Source organism: Sus scrofa, chromosome 8 (genome assembly GCF_054392235.1).
Source record: "Sus scrofa isolate SSC_HxYL_T2T_F1_AM1 chromosome 8, Sscrofa_HxYL_maternal_Yorkshire_Landrace_v2.0, whole genome shotgun sequence".
In the NCBI taxonomy this organism is placed as follows: Eukaryota; Metazoa; Chordata; class Mammalia; order Artiodactyla; family Suidae; genus Sus; species Sus scrofa.
The window spans coordinates 89,730,387-89,751,847 of record NC_139390.1 but is presented as its reverse complement, the minus strand read 5'-3'; the positions used below and the strand labels follow the sequence as shown (position 1 = coordinate 89,751,847).

At 40.0% G+C, this 21,461-nt stretch overlaps 1 protein-coding gene across 3 annotated transcripts in view; it reads right to left on the bottom strand.

Annotated features, from left to right (window-relative positions):
• Positions 1-4,332: 4,332 nt before the first annotated feature.
• Positions 4,333-21,461, bottom strand: part of OTUD4 (OTU deubiquitinase 4) — a 48,209-nt gene continuing 31,080 nt past the window's right edge. For all 3 annotated transcript variants that reach the window (XM_021100662.2, XM_084972774.1, XM_084972775.1), the window contains 8 exons: positions 18,673-18,835; positions 15,518-15,641; positions 15,174-15,229; positions 14,317-14,397; positions 12,976-13,114; positions 12,229-12,489; positions 11,064-11,104; positions 4,333-9,402 (listed from right to left, as the gene is read on the bottom strand). In XM_021100662.2, the coding sequence (XP_020956321.2) occupies positions 8,188-9,402; positions 11,064-11,104; positions 12,229-12,489; positions 12,976-13,114; positions 14,317-14,397; positions 15,174-15,229; positions 15,518-15,641; positions 18,673-18,835 (2,080 nt within the window). In that variant the 3' untranslated portion in view covers positions 4,333-8,187. The remainder of the gene's footprint in view (positions 9,403-11,063; positions 11,105-12,228; positions 12,490-12,975; positions 13,115-14,316; positions 14,398-15,173; positions 15,230-15,517; positions 15,642-18,672; positions 18,836-21,461) is intronic.

Sequence of the window (21,461 nt, the reverse complement as noted above, 5' to 3'; positions counted from 1 at the left end):
AAGAAAAGGACAAATACTTAGGTACAATTTCCCAAGACTGAACCAGGAAAATATATAAAATATAAACAGACCAATTCAGGTACTGAAATTGAATCTGTGAATAAAATACTTGCAGAGGAAGGACCATTTCCAAACTCATTCTATGACGCCAATATCACCCTGATACCAAAACCAAAGATACCACAAAAACAAAAACAAAAACAAACAAACAAAAAAAACCACTACAGGCCAATATCACATAGACAAAATATCCTTAACAAAATACTAGAAAACTGAATCCAGCAATACATTAGAAGGATTATACACCATAATCAAGTGGGATCTATACCAGGGATGTAAGGATATATCAATATCTGCAAATCAGTGTGATATATATACCACATTAACAAGTTGAAGAATAAAAACCATGTGATAATCTCTGTAGCTGCAGAAAAAGCTTCTGACAAAATTCAACATCCATTTAAGGTAAAACAAACTCTCCAGAAGGTGGGCATAGAGAAACCTACCCCAACATCATAAAGGCCATATATGACAAACCTGCTGTCAGACTTTTCACCATTGAGTCTGATGAGCTGAAAAGTTGAAATAATTTCCTCTAAAATCAGGAAGAAGGATGTCCACTTTCACTCCTTTTATTCATCATAGTTTTGGAATCAGAGAAGTAATAAAGAGGATCCAAATTGGAAAAGAAAAAGTAAAGCTGTCACTGTTTGCATATGGCATTGCAGTATACATAGAAAATCCTAAAGATGCTACCAGAAAACTACTAGAGCTCATCAATTAATTTGGTAAAGTTGCAGGATAAAAAATAAATACACAGAAATCTCTTTCACTCCTATATGCTAACAACCAAAGATCAGAAAGAAAAATTAAGGAAATAAGCCTATTTACCACTGGGTCATAAACAATAAAATACTTGAGTAAACCTCCCTCAGGAGACAAAAGACCCATAGTCTGAAAACTATGACACTGATAAAAGAAGTCAAACATGATACAAACAGATGGAAAACTATGTTCTTGGATTCGATGAATCAATATTGTCAAAATGACTATATCACCCAAAGCAATCTACAGATTCAGTGTAATCCTGATCAAATTATCAATGGCATTTTTCACAGAACTGTAACAAAAAAATTTTTAATTTGTAATGGAAACCCAAAAGACCCTGAAGAACAACAGCAATCCTGAGAAAGAAAAATGGAGCCAGAAGAATCAGTGTCCCTGGCTTCAGACTATACTACAAAGCTGTATAATACTTATGGCCAAAATACACACCAGAAACACACACCAGTGGAACAGGATAGAAAGCCCAGAAATAAACCCATGCATAAACTGAACAAAATAGAAATAAACTGACAGCTACATGTAAGAGAATGAAATTAGAACATTCTCTAACACCATACACAAAAATAAACCCAAAACAGATTAAGGACGTAAATGTAAGACCAGATACTATAAACTTCCTAGAAGAGTATGTAGGTATCTTTGACATAAATCGCGGTAATATATTTTTGGTCTGTCTCCAGAGTAATGGAAATAAAAACAAAAATAAATGGGACCTAAGTTTAATACTTAAAAGCTTTTGCAAAGAAAACCATAAACAAAACAAAAAGACATCTTACAGAATGGGAAAAAATATTTGCAAGCAAGGCAACCAAGAGGGGATTAATCCCCAAAATACACAAAAAGTTTGTACAGCTTTCAACAACAAAGTGTGCAGAACTAAATATCTATTTCACCAGACATACAGATGGGCAAAACAAAGCACATGAAAAAAGATGTTCAATATTGCTATTAGAGAAATATAAATCAAAACTACAATGAGGTACCAGTCAGAATGGCCATCATCAAAAATTCTACAGGATTTCCTGTCATGGCTCAGCGGAAACGAATCTGACTAGCATCCATGAGGACGCAGGTTTGATCCCTGGCCTCACTCAGTGGGTTAAGGATCCAGGGTTGCTCTGGGCTGTGATGTAGGTCACAAATGTGGCTCAGATTCCACAATGCTGTGGCTGTGGTGTAGATCAGCAGCTACAGCTCCAATTTGACCCCTAGTCTGGGAACCTCCGTATGCTGCAGGTGCAGCCCTGAAAAAAAATAAAATAAAATAAATGCTAAAGAGAGTGTGAAGGCAAACTTCCTACATGTTGGTGGGAATGCGAATTGGTACAGCCACTATAAAGAACAACATGGAGGTTCCCTAAAATCTAAAAACAGAGCCACCATATGATCTTGCAACCCCACTCCTGAGCATATATCTGGACAAAAACCTAACTTGAAAAGATATATGCACCTCAGTGTTCATTGCAGCACTATTTACAATAGCCAAGACCTGGAAACATTGACAGACAGTATCCACTGACAGACATTTACAGAGTCTCTTTGTGGACTTACAGAGAGAAAACAAATTTATGGTTACTAAAGGGGAAAAGTTGGGGAGAAGAACAAATTAGAAATTTGGGATTAACATATACACACTACTATATATAAAATAAACAAGGACCTACTGTATAACACAGGAAACTATACTCAAAATAATAACCTACATGGGCACAGAATCTCAAAAAAATAAATAAAAGGAATGTGTGTGTATATAAACTTAATCACTTTGCTACACACATGAAGCAAACATAATATTGTAAATCAATTTTTTTTTTCTTTTTCTTTTTAGGGCTCCACTTGCAACATATGGAGGTTCCCAGGCTAGGAGTTGAATCAGAGCTACAGCTGCCGGCCTACACCATAGCTCACAGTAACGCAGGATCCTTAACCCACTGAGCAAGGCCAGGGATCGAACCTGCAACCTCATGGTTCCTGGCCGGATTTGTTTCCACTGCGCCATGACGGAACTCCCAATTTTTTTTTTTAAGCCGAATTTTAAACTCTGGTTTCCCTAATGAATTCAAAATTAAGGTAAAAAACTTTAACTTGATGTTCATACCAACATCTGTAGCTTCACTATTCTGAATAAGTACATGATTCACATTTGGGAGGTGCTTATGAATGAAGTTAGGTCTGTGAAAGGCAGTTGGTTTTCTTCCTCTTTTGTCATTTATTTACATTCTCAGATCATTCCCTAAGCCTGCACTTAAGAACAAAAATTAAGTGAAACAGAGTGGAAGGCAGGCCCTTCTGATTAAAGAAAATTTTTATTAGAGAAACCCTGAATAGGGCACTTCTTGTGGGCTACTGCTAAGTCTTTTTATTCATCCATTTCAAATGACCAGTGAATTCTGCAATGGCTTCAGCCAGCACCAACAGACACCTCTCTTGCTTTCCTCCCTATGGACTCCTTGAAAGAGGCACTGGCACTCAGACAGCTAACAAATGCTCCCCGCTTCCTTTCTCCCTCTGACCCCTCATATTCCTCCAAGATTCTGTGATAATTTACTCACCTCCTCAGGCAGCCCCCAATCACTGGGCTGTATGACTTACATCTTCCTTCCCAGGATGCTGCCTCTGCACACTTTTGTCACCTATCAACCCTGCACTGAACGAAGCCTTCGTTTCGGGCTCCTCTTCCTGAGGAAGCCATTCTAAAATGATAAAGTCCAAATAGTACGTAAATGAGTTTTGACTAGCAATATTCTTAGGTGACTTGGTTTAATGAAGAAATAGTCTTGAGAAACTTGGGTGTTCAGAGTATTTAAACGTTAATAGTTGCTACCCTTTGTTTTCAAATAAAACTTTAAAATTGGAGTTCCCGTCGTGGCTCAGTGGTTAACAAACCTGACTAGCATCCATGAGGACGCTGGTTCAATCCCTGGCCTCGCTCAGTGGGTCAACGATCCAGCATTGCCATGAGATGTGATGTAGGTTGCAGAGGAGGCTTGGATTTGATGTGGCTGTGGCTCTGGTGCATGCCGGCAGCTGTTGTTCCAGTTAGACCCCTAGCCTGGGAACCTCCATATGCCATGGGTGTGGCCCTAAAAAGACAAAAAAAAAAAAAAAAAAAAAAGAATTTATCTAGCTTAAAAAAATAAAAGTGCCATGTAATCTAGATATTATTCTTAGAATATTCTACACATTCCCATTTCATTTAATGACCACTGAGAAAAATGATAGGACTAATTCTGAAACCACTGAGAGATAGGCTCAAATCCAAATTCTACCACTTACTAGTTTCAAGTAAGTAGGTACAAGAATAGTTCCTATCCCATAGACTATAAATCCCATGTGGCATTTAACGGCACAAACCAGATTATTTGCTGACTGGATAAAAACTATGGAAACCAACCCTTCATTTCAGAGGTTTACTTAAATTCCTCTTAAGATTTATAGGCTCTATTACTTGGTTAAAACCCTAGAACCAAAGAATCACAAGCAGAATCAAGAGACAAAATTTAATATATGCACACAGTTTTATATATAATGCAGCATCACACCATGTAGGGCATTTACTCTTATTTTATACATTCAGATATGTTTGAAACACTTCTTAAGGCTACAAAACAGAACATAGAAAAATAAACAGGAATATATTCAACACTTACAAAAAGTGATATGATAAAGAATATAAAGTACTATTTTCCTTTCAACACTTCAAAAGATGTATATATACTTTTTTTACAAGTAACATCACAAATGATCACATCTTCACATGCTTTTAAGTATTATTTGTACTCAGTGTAAGGCTATTATCATTTTTCATACATAAATTTTTTCTAGCTCTGTAACAATGCAATTCTTAATCCATTCAAGTAAATTCAACCCCAGAGTTGCTGTTTCCCAGCATTAAGACATGCACCCACCCCTCTTCTAGGATTTCCTAAAAACTTGTATTTCAGGGGAAAAACAAAACAAAACAAAATTAGTGGGAAATCCCAATTAGTGGGAGAATAAGTGGCTGACACTAGTAGCAAAACCTTAGTTCTTTGAAATTGACATGGAACGGAACCATTATTAAGATTTTAAACAAAAACACAATAGCATTTAGACATTAAATAGGAAGCAAAATACAGTAAACAGAAATAGTGTAGCCAAATATGCATTCTCTTCAGCTACACTACAATGGACCTTGCTTAGTACCCATAAGTGAAAGACTATGGTTACCTCATCTAAAACTAAAGGTAAAATAAATGAGGCATAAATAAATATTGCTAGTTTCTAGGATGGCTGAATGTTTTCTAAACCAGAAATGGCTAGAAAGGAACTTTATTGCACCAAGTTAATCATAAGCCAAGTTTGCAGTTCACAGGCATTATTCAACCTTGAGTCACAAAGGAAACACACTGCAAGAATAGAGTTCGCATCAAATACGACGATGTTATCAGTAGGGAACACCCACTCCTGCCAGGCCGAGGCAGGGTTTGAGCTTAGGTCAGCCATGAAAATGAACATAGACGTTATGAGGAAACAGAACGAGGACCACACAGATGCTACTAGCATCCTGCTACCAACAGGTACGTGGAACAAGAATCAAAGATTTAGTGGAGGCAGAATCAAAGATTTATGTGAGAGGAAATGAAGAAAAATAGACACAATACTGAAAGAAAAGGGGCTGGAATCAAGTTTTGCCAAAGCAACTGAAACAAAAAGAACAGGTGAGCTTTGGTCATTCTAAACATCTGTTCTTCAAAATGCGTATGATCATAATATAGGAGTTCCATAATTTCCAACTCAAAATACAAGTGATTCTCACTTCTAAGTTTCTGCTTTTCCTTAAAACATTTTATCTCATGTACTACATATGATGGATGACTCAGTTAAAAATAAAGGGGGGGAGAAAAGGTTGCTTGGCCCTAGTTTGACTTCTGCATAAGGCAAAAACTCCTGGACTAATATATTCAAAACAAATCTAAAGGGAAAAAAAAAACAACAACAACAAACACAAACTGACCTTCATGCAAAGACTGATAATTTTAAAACCAATTGCCAAGGACAGAGTTCTTTTATTCTTATTCTAGAGGTCACTGAGTAAAGTACCAACTTTTCTGAAGTTCTCTTTCAGCACTGTTTCCATCTTGTCAGGGAGGCAAGTATGGGAAACAGGAAGCAAATCAGCACTTCCTTCAGGAACTATAGAGTTCTCGAGTATTCTGTTACTCAATTGAGGTAAGACAGAGTGACAGTGAAGAAATAAACAGCACTCTTTCCTATCCAATTTTTAGCATTTCCAGAAGAAACTAAGGAGATCAAATCCCAGCCAATAAAACAAAGGACACAAGAAAGAGCAATTTCTTTTGGACTCCTGAGATCAAACTTACACTGAACTTTCAAATCTGGTCATTATATCTAACTGTAATTCTCATAAATTATCAAGTAAGCTAATCCTACATGAAAAAGCATGAGCTGAAAGTATAGGACCCTCTCATCTTCTCATTCCGTAACAACTGTTAACTACAAAAAAAAAAAAAAAAAAAAATCACTTAAACAGCATCTTCCCCAGTTGTTCTAGCTTTGAGGATGACAACAGAAATTCCTTTCAACAGGCTCTCTCAAGAGTTTTCTTTTCCACGCAACTATCCCAGTCTTTACAAATTTTTACCTAGCACCATCATAATAAAATGCTATCTTTCAAAGTGCTCTCCAAAATCCTGTTACAAAGACATCTAAATGCTAATCACTACTCAAATCAGCAGTTACACAGACATTAGGTAATTAAAACAACACAGAGGTAAATAACCAATATTACAGTACAGTGGAGATTCACTAAGCCTAGCTGGCATCCAAACATTCCTGCAGGTTATCAGAGAACCCAGAAAACTCATCTGCTTCAGTTTGTCAAATTCAAGTGAATTGTATTTGCTTTTAAAGTAATTTGCTTAAAAAAAAATTTACTTTTGGCTAAGTATATTACACATGGCATGCAACGAGAAATTACATTATTTGCATAGCACTCAAACTTCCTGATTGAAAGAGAACATAAAAAAAAAAAAAAAGGTAGACTTTCACACTGGTATTTACAAATAAGAAATATAAGCTACAGTTATTTTTACATAGTAACACAGATGAATGAATACTGTGCTAATTCAGAGATAAAAATCTCCAAATAGGAACAGAGTGCAACATGCAAAGGGAGAGTCTAGTGAATACTGCAGAGACTGGAAGGAAGCAGGATTAGAGACGTCACTGAAGGGATAACAAGCTATCAAATGCAAAGCAAATCCATTGTCTAGCAGCATCCTCTAGAAAAGAACTCCAAGTCACAATCATCCTTTTTCATACAATAGTTCCAGCTGTGACAAACTGAACATGCAAATGTAAAGTGGTACACATAACCAATGGTGCAAAAACAAAACAAAGTAACTCCATAGAAACCTGTCAAGCTTAAAAATTTTTAACATTTCTTCTCACAAAATATTTAAATCTGTCAGTGCATTAGTGTTAAAGTGGCATTAAAAAACTTCTGCAGTTTTAACAGATGCAGATTATTTTCAAAATGCATAGCATCTACATTTCTTTCGAGTAGGCACCATGATATTTACACCAGTGCTAAGAATTCTTGGTGGGAACAGCCATTTCATTAATTTTTCTATTATTTCTTAAACACCTGTTCTTGTATGCAATCTCAAGTCCAACAAATACTCACCAAAATTCAAAAATATACCCTATGAATATTAAAAGAACTATATACAACATATCTAAGACACAGGTTAATAGGCTGCCTTATGTGTAATATTAAAGAGAAGACATTATTCAAGTTTGACAGATATTGAGATGAAAGGCCTTTGGGTTGGAAGCATTTCAAAAGACAACAGTGTTTTAGGCTAAGAATTGTTTGAGCCCAGTTTATGACTAAGGCATTGCATAATAAAATATACATTTCTATTTGGTGCAATGTTATGTTTTGGAATCTATAGTGTGTCAAATGGTATATTCTGTCACTTCAGTAAACACTATAAAGCACACATTTCCAACATTTGAAATTAAACTTATATAAGGAAAAAAACAAACACTAAATCTATAATGTTTTATATTAAGCTGTTTATAAAAAATACTTTAACAAACTTATTCTCTACTTTTTATGGGGACAGTCACCCGATAAATAGACAGATTTGAACAAAGAAAAAATGCCAACACCTGCCCCCTTGAACGCATATCCAAAATCTCTTGTCCAGAATGAGAGTAAGGGTAAAGGGGGAGGAGAGGAGAGCGTTCCGATTTGGGTTTTTATTTGTAATGTATTTTTTAAAGCCTTCAGAAACACTCCACCTCAGAAAGTGTTTCTGCTCTAAAATCCCATCAAGTGTGTTGTCCACGGTGGCCGTCTCCCATCCCTGATCTCCTCCTGTCCCCCCTGTAGGGCCGGCCTCTGACATTGCGGTGGTACTGAAAGCCTTCGTCTCGGCTCCTGCTGGGCTGCCCTTTCCAGGACTCCTCCCCTCTGGCGTGCTGATAGCCTCCCCTGCTGGCATAGCCCCAATCACTTTTGTACTTCCTGCCTCCGTACGTCTGGTTATAGAACTGCTTGGATCTACCACTCCTCAGAATGTTAGACACTTCGTTCTCGTCCTCTGAACTCTCTTCTTTTGGTCTCTGCACTCTGCTGTCCACAGAGTTGGCCCCACTGACCACTTCAGCAGCAGTCTTAGCATCTTTCACTTTTTCTGGTTTTTCTTTCAGACTTAGAATGGTCCTCTTTGGCTCAAGTTCACCAGGCAGGGTTTCCCTTTCTCTGTTTAGAACTGGAGTGGGAAGACGAGCCATTCCCTCTGCCTCGGGAGGGGTGGGAGCCAATGCCACATCCGCCGTAGGTGTCTGGGACGACCGCTCCGCCCGGCCCTCGTGCTCGCTCACGCTCGCTTCAGGGAGAGAATGTGTGTCTTCACCTCTGGCCTCCGGAAACTCATCTGCTGCTGAAACTGGAGCGCATTCTTTAGACAGATCCAGATTTTCCAGGGGCAGATCCAAGTCTCCTTTCTCATCAGCAGGCAGAACAATATTCTGCCTCATGACTGGATTCTCTATGAACCCCTGGAAAGGGTACCCATACCAGACGTGAGGAAAGAAAGGAGGTGCAATGGGAACCGGGCCTAAGAATGGGTTCGGGCCAAAGGATGGCTGTGGGAACATGTTCTTGCCACTCAGGGACTCTTCATATTCTGCATGAAGAAGCTGCCCAGAGCTCTCAGATTCTAGGTCTGCCGCCTGATAAGACAACTGTCCGTGACTTTCAGACACCTGAGATGGAGAGATGACCAAAGGTGAAGAAAATGCCGGCGGTCCAATCTCTGCCTGGGGCATCTGACCGTTAACACTGGCCTCAGTCTGCATGGGAAAGTGTGCATCCGGACAGGTACAATCGCTTTCACTCTGAGCAGAAGGAGCTTCTGGGAACCAGGGGTTCTGAGGATACATGGGGACAGGGACCTTTGGGTACATCCTGCAGGCTGCCAGGTAGGCCTGATGCAAAGGGTACAGGTAAGAATGGGGGGCCCACATAGGACAGCTGTATGCCTAGAAGAGACAAAAAACAGGAAGATAAACAAAATGGGAGGGGGAAGAAGCTTAGAGTGGGCTCTCAGATAAGCTTCTCATGCCTCAAAGACCATCAACTCCAGTCCAAATACTAGCTCACCAAAATACACAACATGAAAAAGAACTACAAAATTAAGTCACCGTTGTTAGGACTGCACTGCCTGTTCCTTTCCTAAAACCGATCAAGTCCTGATAGAGAGGTTTCGCAGCATGCAAAGAAAGGAACCCACCCCCAGCTTATCAGGATGATTAATTCCGTCCTTTAGATAGAAGTGCACAGAAATAACGGGGGCTGATACATTATCTCAAAACCACCACCAGCAATCAAGCTTCCACTCTCTCAAACATCAGCTGCTCAGCTTGAGCTCCATTCATGTCCTGGCTCTACCACTGTGACCCCATGCCAACCAGTTACCCAGTCTGGATGCGTTCTACCATAAAAACACTGCCACACAGACAGCTGAGCCTCAGAATTTGGACTGCAGCTGGAGGATCCCCAGAGCACTCCAACTGTAAGGCTTACAGTTAGACCTCTGGTCAGAGAAGGATCAACACCAAAAATGAAATACTCCAAACCCCTCCCTGGCAAAAAGTTCAGCTAAACAACAAAACACCAAGAAAAATGTACTAGCTAATTGGCTAATTAACCAATAAGCTACAGCCAGTACTACCTAGATAAACAGGAACTAGGCAATGAATGCAGAAGATGGAGAAAATAATCAAGTCTCCTTTTATGAACTGGTCAAAAGGCCAATGAAGGCAGGGCAATTTGTTTCCTCACTTAACAGCCCAGAACCCACAGAAATGAATCCAAGAAAGGAGACCACACAGCACTGACAGCTCTTTCTAAGATTAGACTGACCCAGAGTTCCTGTCATGGCTGAGCGGTAACAAACCCAACTAGTATCCATGAGGACACAGGTTCGATCCCCAGCCTCATTCAGTGGGTTAAAATCTGGCACTGCCGTGAACTGTGGTATATATAGGTCAAGATGCAGCTCAGATCCTGCATTGCTGTGGCTGTGGTGTAGGTTAGCAGCTGCAGCTCCAATTGGACCCCTAGCCTGGGAACTTCCATATGCTGCAGGTGTGGTCCTAAAAAGCAAAAACAAAACAAAACAAAAAGACTAGGCTGGCCACCTCCCAGAGGTGCCTGTGCTCTGCCTGCGAGCCCCACCTTCCCTAGGAGCAGGTGCACAAGTGGCCTCCCCTCAGGCTTTCAGCAACTGAGGCAGGCAGGAGGGCATCATCTCCACCCACAAAGGAAAACAGCTAGGCTCAGACACACTCAGTGACGTGCCCAGGATCATACAGCTAAAAAAGTGCAGGGGCAAAACTTGAAACCCAGACCTTTCACTTAATTCCTCACAGAGGTGTTCCCACTAGGCTATTTATCAGATATATTCACAGGGTTAATACTACTACCAATTAAAAGGAAAAGCAAGCAAAACTGGAGCCTCACTCACCACAACTAAACTGTATGGCACTGGAAATGCTATTTCTTAAAATAAGGAGATTTACTAAGCCTTCGGTTACTGACCAACAAGGATTTAAGAGTTAAGGGTATTCAAATACTAATAATTAAAAAGTGTTCACTTAAATAACTTAAAATAACTTTAAAATGATAAAAACGTAAATACCTTTACACCAAGATTGAAGAAGAATCGAAGAATGTTCTTATCTGAAAATAAGTAACAACCACTCACTAAAATTATACATACATTCGGAAACAGCCTTTTCTCATTATCCTCAAATAATACACAGTTCTAAAGACAATCTTGCCTACTTGAATTATTTTCTCTAGCCTGTGATTTAAACAGTCACATAGGAGTTCCCTGGTGACTTAGTGGTTAAGGATCTGGCACTGTCACTGCTGTGCCTTGAGTTTGATCCCTGGCCTGGAAGCTTCCATATGCCACAGGTGCAGCCACATAAATAAGTAAATAAACATAATATAGATTGAAAGCTGTAATATAACCAAAATCAGGCAACATTACTATAGGGTAATTCCAGGTTCAATATGCTTTGTCTACACTAAGATTCAAGTCCCAAAATGGCTTCAATTGAGATTATTTATATGATTAAATCTGTGTGACAGATACTCAGGTGTTTCATTGTTATTTCTTTTTCAACTTCTCTGTGGGGTTTAAAACATTATGAAATAAAAATATTAAGGGAAGGAGTAAAAATCAACATAAGCCTAACTCACTATTAAGATGAGCAGGATAATACTAGCTCAGGTAGTCATGTGACATTAGTCAGTCATCCACAGACTCAAACATCAAACCACTAATAAAACAAAGTGATCCATAAAAATATAAGTAAAGAGCACAAAGACAGCATTACTCTTTCAGTTTCTTAGATAGGAAATCTCGTAAACTAAAATTTCGTTAAAAAAAAAGACAAATTTTAAAAGGATGCCTTAAAAAAACAAATGTATATTATTGCATGCAGTACTAAATTAACTTCTTCATGGATGAAGTAGTATGAGTAGTTCCAAAAACCAGACCACTGATGTGAAAACTCAGTTATGTTTAGTTACCTGGTTAGTAGCACTACTAAGATTTAATTCAAAATCTTTTCACAGGGCAGCATGGGGGGTATTAAACATAAAAATCACACTCCAAACAGACCCAAGCTGGAACAGGAGAGAGTGAAGGACTACCAGCCAGACCTCTGCTGTCCTCTCCAAGGAAGTCCTTTGGCTAACTCAGCAGCATGACCTGACCTGTGCTTACATTTCTCCCTGAACCTGTATCAGTTCTTGATAAATGAGATCAACCTGACCCTGGAGAAGGCTCTCACCTTTAGGCAGGTCCTCCCCAGTGTGACACAGTGAGTAAGGTGGGGCGATGGCTCGATCTCCCTTTTCATTGCAAGGAAACCCAGGATAGAGTGGGTCTTGGTAAAGGCTCAATGTCTGAGGCAAAGGCATCAAGGGCTGGTTAACGGCCTGTATGGACACAGGAACTGGAGAGGGTGTTAAATGAGCTTGGGACACAGCAGAATCAGGTCCAGTGGTCAGAGTCTGTGTCACTGACAAAACAGGGATTTGAGCAGGGACACCTACAAAAGAAAGGGAAAGGAATCAAAAACTGCTGAAGTAAAAATATTTCTCCTCTGCAAGTTTACATTAAGCTCAAAAGTAAAGAATGGTATACAATTACATAGCTGGTAAAAGTGAGTACACTTAAAACAATCTAAAGTACTTATATCAACCAAGGATCCCCCCCTGGACACAGGTGGCAATGAGCCCAGAAAACAAGCTTTGAGTCAACATCTTCTAATAGAAACAGTTCATACAAATGCGTGTAAGACACAGAGCCTGGAAAAGAGCTCAGGGGGCCATAAGGAGCTGGCTGTGGGTCAGCAGGCAAAAACTGTGCTGCCAGGGCTGAGCAACCACAGCTCACACACACCTATCTTGCTCTGAGATGGCAAGGGCATGTTGCAAATGAACATAGCAAATAAACCTGGCCCTCCACCACTGACAGCTCTGTGTAGCTCCCCACTCCTAATCTTGCTACTGAACTTTAAAAACTTTTATCTAACCTGTTGGTCCAAAAGTTGTAGGTTCACTTGGCCAGGCTGGCACAGTGGCTGGTAGAGAAGGCACCGCAGGAGTTAGATGTACCTCTGGAGAAACTAGAAGAGGAGCTGGATTTGACAAAGACACATGTTCTGCTGGCTTCTTCAAGAAGAAGGGGTGAAAAAGACAAGAGTTCATTTTGCTTAACACTAATTAAACCACCGGATGTATCTTGAGTTGCCGGCTTTATACACGAATGTAGTTTCTATATAAATGGTCTTTCTAGTCTTAGAAATGAAAGAAAAAACATAGTAGCTAAAAATTCCATACAAACTAATTTAATCCTAACCAGTAAATGCCTTCTAAAAGCCACAGAAGTCACTGGCAGAGTTAGAAGCAAATCATAATGCACCATGAACACAATGCTTTTAAGGCAAGGAAAAAAAAAAATCACTGAAATCACCTTGAAAATCATGATTTTAGAATAGCTCCTCACACAAAGAGCTAACATAAAACTGCTGCTTTCTACTTGACATGAAGAAAGTTAAATGAAAGACAAGGAATAAGAACTTCCTCTACTCCTGTATTAGACCAAGAACCAAATGAATCCGCTAGAATTCAGGTGTTCATCATTTAATCTGTAAATTGACAATACTGCATTTTTGATGTATCTTTTTCTAATCTCTTCAATCATTACATTCCCACCCTTCTATGACATTGTTACATGTACAGAGTTGTCTCTTTTTTTAAAGTTTTGAAAGTAAAGTAGAAATTCCTAATTTCCCTTTAAAAAAAAAATCTCATTTTCAAGCCAACTCACCAAAAAGGTAACACAAGTTATCAGACATAAATCAATCCAGATGAATGGCTTCTGTGTCCAGAAAATGGTGATCACAAAATTAACATTCCATTAAAACTTGAAAATATTCTAGACTAACCCACAGAATTAGAGAAAAATCCTAATTGCATCCAAATTATGATGATAGAATAAATTCTATTTCCTATATATATATATATTTTTTTTTTCTTTTTGTCCTTTCGCCTTCTCTAACGCCACAACCCTAGGCATATGGAATTCCCAGGACAGGGGTCTAGTCAGAGCTGTAGCCAGTCTACACAAGAGTCACAGCAACACAGGGTCCAAGCCGCATCTGTGACCTACACCACAGCTCACAGCAATGCGGGATCCTTAACCCGCTGAGCAAGGCCAGGGATCGAACCCACAACCTCATGGTTCCTAGTCGGATTCGTTAACCATTGAGCCACGACTGGAATTCCCCATATTTTGTTTTTAAATGATCACAGTAAGAGTTCAGAAATCCAAACAATGGAGCATTCAATGTCAAATGCAAGAATGTACTTACTTGTTCTGCAGGAGGTGGGCACTCTAATTTCTTTGACTTTGATGGTGATGAAATTCTTGTACATTTCTCATTGTTAATATTCTTTAGAAGCAAAAAAAAAAAAAAAAAAGTTTAATGGTTTAATGTTGTATTTCAAAAACCCATATCCTGGGTAACCATGGTTGCTTTTATAGTTTCCCCTACCTGCAACCTAACTGAACTCTCTCACAACTGAGTATTCTTTTCGATTGTACCTGGTCTTCAACACATAGGCAATTTTGCATCCACATCTTTATCACACCAAACTACTGGGCAGTTTTTACTGGGGACATCGTTTCAAAACAGCACTTCCAGAGTTCCTGTTGTGGCTCATCAGGTTAAGAACCTGACATAGTGTTCCATGAGGATGTGAGTTTGATCCCTGGCCTCACTCAGTGGGTTAAGGATCTGGCATTGCAGCAAGCTGTGGTGCAGGTCACAGACACAGCTTGGATCTGGCATTACCATGGCTGTGGCATAGGCCGGCAGCCCTAGCCTGGAAACTTCCAATATGCCACAGGTGCATCCTTGAAAAGTAAAGAGAATAAGAAAAAAAAACAAAAACAGCACTTTTCCTTTAAAAATCTCAATCTACTATAGAGCAACATGAAGTAAGAGTTGCTTTCCACCCATTTCAGATAGGTCATCATGATGTGCCCGAGAAGAAATGGTTATAATTTGTGAGTGATTTATCCTTAAGTACTATAATTTTTTCCAAATTGTTTTCTGCTTTTCTATTTTCCTAACACTTTATTATAAAATGATGAAATCATCTCCATCTTCTTCCACACCATCACAGTGTTAAGGAAAAAGACACAACAAGTATTTAAAACATTTACCTCCAATGTGCCTGGCTCAGATTTTTTATCCAAGGGAATATGTCCATGGACAGAGTCTACAACAGAATAAAATTTAAAAAACAAAAACATCAGCCACCAATCAGGTGTAAAGACAGAACAAAATGTGACCACAGGGAAAGCCAAAAGTATCATTTGAGTCATTCTTAATCAGTGAATAATACTGTCTTCAGAATAACACAACATACTTTGAGTCCACAGTTCTCTGTGACAGTGAGATGTGACAATAAATTGCTTAAGCATTTTAAAAAGTTTTTTTCCCCATTTATGACTTTAAACCAGAAACAGATCTCTAGCATCTGCTTTCAAATGATGAAATAACATACCTTTATCTTTCCGTTCTTCAGTATCCATTCTCCGCCTACTTCCTTTTCTATCGCTTACATGGGATGATTTTCTCTGGACGCCTGGGTTACTACTCTGAGAAGCTGAGTGGCTGACTGATGAGCTCTTAAAATGAACAAAACCGAACACTTGTGTTAAAGATCTGGCCATAAATATATGAACATAAGTCTTCTAATTAATCTTATTCTTTTTTTTGGTCTTCTGTCTTTTTAGGGCTGCACCTGTAGCATAGGGAGGTTCCCAAACTAGTGGTCGAATCGGAGCTGCAGTTGCAGCTCTACACCACAGCCACAGCAATGCAGGATCCGAGCTGCATCTGCGACCTACACTGCAGCTCACAGCAGTGCCAGATCCTTAACCCACTGATCAAGGCCAAGGATACTAGTCGGGTTCGTTTCCACTCAGCTGTGACAGGAGCTCCTCTTTTTTGTGTGTTGTCTTTGTCTATCTTATTCTTCACACATCTGACTAAAAAAATCTCAAAATTTGGGAAATAGTTTCAAATGATGCAATGGACAAGGGCTTAATCTCTAGAATATATAAGCAACTTGTACAACTCAACAGCAAAAAAGCCAATCAATCAATGGAAAAATGGGCAAAAGACCTGAATAGACTGTTTTCCAAGGAAGATATACAGATGGACAGCAAACACATGAAAAAATGCTCAACATCGCTGATTATAAGAGAAATGCAAATCAAAACTACCACGAGATACCACCTCACACCAGTCAGAATGGCCATCATTAATAAGTCCACAAATAAGTGCTAGAGGGGTTGTGGAGAAAAGGAAACCCTCCTGCACTGTTAGTCGGAATGTAAACTGGTACAGCCACTATGGAGAACAGTTTGGAGATATCTGAGAAATCTAAACATAGAACTTCCATATGACCCCACAATCCCACTCTTGGGCATATATCCAGACAAAACTCTACTTAAAAGAGACACATGCACCTGCATGTTCACTGCAGCACTATTCACAATAGCCAGGACATGGAAACAACCCAAATGTCCATCAACAGATGATTGGATTAGGAAAATGTGGTATATATACACAATGGAATACTACTCGGCCATAAAAAAAAAATGACATAATGCCATTTGCAGCAACATGGATGGAACTAGAGACTCTCATACTGAGTGAAATGAGCCAGAAAGACAAATACCATATGATATCACTTATAACTGGAATCTAATATCCAGCACAAATGAACAACTCCACAGAAAAGAAAAGCATGGACTTGGAGAATAGACTATGGCTGCCCGATGGGAGAGGGAGGGAGTGGGAGGGATCAGGAGCTTGGAGTTATCAGACACAACTTAGAATAGATTTACAAGGAGATCCTGCTGAATAGCACTGAGAACTATGTCTAGATACTCATACTGCAACAGAACAAAGGGTGGGGGTCAAAAATGTATACATGTAAGAATAACTTGATCCCCATGCTGTACAGTGAAGGGGGGGGGAACCTCAAAATTCATATCCCTAGATTCCAAACTACAAAAAATAGGACATAGGGTTCATATTATATACACCATAGTGGTCGCCTTATGGATAAGTCAAACCAGACACTTGGCCTAAATGACTACAAGACTTCTTCATATGCCCATCACTTCAGGAAGCTCCTGACCAAACCTTCACCTTGCTACCTACACTTCCATTCTTTGCACAAAGAATAGCACCCTTCATACCAGCCTTCAAAAGCAGCCAAGGTAGAGCCCAACCAGGGAAAAACACCCAAGTACCAACTAGCAGGCACCGTGCACTTGGACTCCCATCACTGAAATGCAGACTGTTAGCAAATCACCCAAGCTCTGCAAGTTCCAACTTCTAGCTGGTGAAACACAGGGACTAGAGGAAGCCTAGCTCTTCAGCTAAGTCATCACTGAAGGTCCTCTCCATCTCTTAGCACCCTGTGGGTAAATGCTACACATGGCTGAGAGGCGATTTCAGCCCTCTGTGGCAAGTGTCTTCTAGAAAACACACCTGTTCGCTATCATGTCTTACGACTGGCTCAAATCCCTGTTGAGTATGAAGACCCCATTCTCACTGACAATCAAAAACTTTCACAATCTATTCCCACATTACAGTAGCTGTTTCTCACCATTAACTAACTGAAAAAAGGACAAAAAGCTTAAAGATTTGTAGTTTTTTATTATCTAAATCTTACAGATAAATAACACATCACTGAGATAAATATACTGGGAATACAGACCATGCCTAATTCACATATGGATTTGGGTTCTTCCAGTAATAAGTTCCAAGCCCCATGCCAGACTGAACTACACTATTCCAGGTCAGCTGTTTTCAACCAAGCACCAAGTACCTCTGAAGGATTCCATGGAGGCCAGAGGACAGGGCTTTAATAGTGGAATACTGGGTGGCCTCCTTAACATTTCAGTTTGTTTAATTCACTGTGAGAAAAGTGTTCCAATCACCACTCTGCATCACAGATCACCTGGTACCACTTACCAATATTCCAGACACAGGAGTCCAGTACCCCCAGACTGACCTGGCTACCCCCTGTCCCGTGTGCCCAAGGACCCCCTCTTCACAGACCACTTCTCTCTACACAAGAACTCTTTTCTCTTCTGACTACCATCCTCTCCAAAATTAACAAACTTCAAGGCAGAGACCACTTGTCTCATCAGAGAAGTATCCATCACAGGCCAGAGTTAGGCCCAGGGAGCAGGAGCACAGCCACAGGCCTGCCTGTGCTGCCACCTCCAGCAGTGCCATTCTGAACGACTGCTCTTACCTACATGTACTAGGCTATTCTTCTTAGGTCCCGGTATGTTTAATAAGGAACACTGACAGCAATTACCTGATTTTACAGATGTATCTTGTTAACTGAATCATGGACCTCTACTGCTTGCTATTTTGCTAGCAAAATTAAATGAGTTTCAGCTTAAAACACCAACTAAAGTTTACTTATCTCAACTCCGCCACCAACTAGTAATATCTTTAGACCTCATCTTCCTCATGAAGTTGAAAAGAAGGGAGAGCTATATACTTGTCAAGGTATCTTTCAGTTTAAAAATTACTAGTCTATCATTAAAAACTACGATTTAATATAAAATTTATATCAAGGAGAGACTTCTAAATGATAAATCTGAAAATCCTTTCTTATATACATACGGAAAGGGCTGGGAAAGCCTGTTCATCTCTGTTCTGAATCTCATAGAGTAAACGAGATTCTTCTATAGCTTGCTTCTCTCGGCGCTCTTCTGGAGAGAGGCCAAAATAGTTAGATTCTCGAGTCGTGGGATCAAACTCTTCAGCTCTCTCACGATCAGGTTTTCTGTCAAACAAAACATTCTTGTCACACACACACAAAAAGACCAACCCAGAAATGAAGTAAGCATCTAAAACGACAAAATGTACTGAGTGACTGAGTACCTAACAGTATAAAATAACTTGTCTGCAATACAAATATTTGATTAGTTTAGCTACACTCTGACAGTAGAGAACTTCTGGCTGCCTGATTAGTAAACATTTAGCAAATGGAAGTACCTGGAGCATTGGGCTACATTTCAGAGTTAAGAAGACAAGCTTACAAGAGGGAGGAGAAAAAAGAAAAGAAAAATATAACTTACTGCCAAGTGACACAAAAATCAGTGTTTTTTTCAATGCTTTATGCCATATTCCAATATTTTCTCAAAATTATCTTTTTTAAAATTTTATTTTTTCCAATGTCCACTTCACACGGTATAGTGATAACATCTAATATAACCATGCTAACAAAAAGTAGACAAATTATTAATTATCCTAAGAATTATCTTAAAAAGGAAAGTTACTAGCTTCTAGGCCTCAAAAGCTTTCTAATTTTTTAAGTAAAAGATAATGTTTAAAGAGACACCAGGATCACCTTCCTGCCCTTTTACCCCCCAGCTGCCCGAGGCATATGGACATATGGAAGCTACTGGGCCAGGGATCAAATCCGAGATGCAGCTGTGACTCACACCCCAGTGGCAGCAATGCCAGATCTTTAACTCACTGCCCCCAACTTGCTGTTCCTTAGTGGCACAGCCAAGGAAAGGGGAAAGCTGAAAAGAAGCTATACTGCACTAGGCTACATACTAACTGCACAGAAAAGCTGCTGTTGTTTCAACATAATTTTGGTCACAGAAGGAGACAAAAAGTACATGAATAGTGTTTAGTAGCCTGTAACATAACCCTGATATTTTCACATGAGTTAAAACTATTACAGGCAATAAGGGATTAAGATGGCTGGGATAGAAGGACTGGAACTCAACTTCTCTTCTAAAAACAACAAAATTCACAACTAAAGACCGAGCATTCTACACCCAAATGGACTGGAAACCTTAAAAAAGACATACTACTCCAGAAGAAAAAGAAGAGGACACTTCAAGAGGTAGGAGGAGCAATTTTGTGATATAAACAACCCCATACCTCCTGGGTGGGAAGCCCCACAGACTGGAAACTAACTGGTTCACAGAGACTCACCTACAGGAGTGAGAGTTCCGAGCCCCACATCAAACTCCACGTGTGGGGACCTGGCAGGGGGAGGGAGAAAGAGCCCCGGAGCATCTGGCATTGAAGGCCAGTGGGGCTTGTGCGCAGAGCTCCATGGGACTGGGGGAAACGGAGACCCCATTCTTAAAAGGCACATGCAGACTTTCATGTGCACTGGGTCCCAGGGCAAACCTGACTGCAGTTCTTGGAGGACATCCTGGGAAAACAGGAGTGAACGTGGCTTGTTGTGAGGGAAGGACATTGAAGGCAAAGCTCCCGGGAATATTCAGCAGTGTGCCTTTTTCTGGAGGTGGCCATTTGGGGAAAATCTGGCCCCACCTGTCAGTCAGCTGCTGAGAAGCCGCAGAGCAAACACCAATCCAGGTGGGATCACAGCCCCGCCCCTCAGTAAACAGGCTACCCAAAGACCTCTCAGGCACACAACTGCCTCTAATCCCACCCAGAGACTAAGCCCCACCCACCAGAAGGATAGGAATCAGTTCCTCCCAGTGGGCAGGCATCAGTCCCTCCCATCAGGAAGCCTACAGCAAGCCCCCCATACTGACTTCAGCCACAAGGGGGGCAGACATCAGAAGTAAGAGAGGCTACAACTCTATTATCTGTAAGAAGGTCACCACACCAAAAACCTATAAAAATGAAAAGACAGAGAACTATAACTCAGATAAGGGAGAAAGAAAAAACCCCAGAAAATCAGCTAAGCCATGAGGAGATTCTCAGCCTCCAGGAAAAAGACTTTAGACTGTTGATGCTGAAGATGATGCAAGACATTGGAAATAAACTGGAGGCAAAGATGGATAACTTACAGGAAACACTGACCAAAGAGATACAAGATATAAAACGCAAACAAGAAGAGATGCAACATACAATAACTGAAATAAAAAATTCACTAGAAGCAGCTAACAGCAGAATACCGGAGGCAGAAGAACGAATAAGTGAGGTGGAGGACAGATTAGTGGAAATTATGGATGCGGAACAGAAAAGAGAAAAAAGATTGAAAACAAATGAAGAGAGTCTCAGAGAACTCTGGGACAACGTGAAACGCACCAACATCCATATTATAGGGGTGTCAGAAGGAGAAGAGAGAGAGAAGGAGACAGAAAAAATATTCCAAGAGATAATAGCCAAAAACTTCCCTCACATGGGGAAGGAACCACTCACTCAAATCCAGAAAGCACAATGAGTACCATACAAAATAAACCCAAGGAGGAACACCTAGAGACACATACTAATCAAACTGACCAAAATTAAAGACAAAGAGAAAATCTTGAAAGCAGCTAGGGAAAAGAAACAAATCACATACAAGGGAACCCCAATAAGGTTATCGCAAATTTTTCAGCAGAAACTCTGCAGGCCAGAAGGGAGTGGCATGATATACTTAACATGATGAAAGGAAAAAACCTCCAACCAAGATTACTCTACCTAGCAAGGAT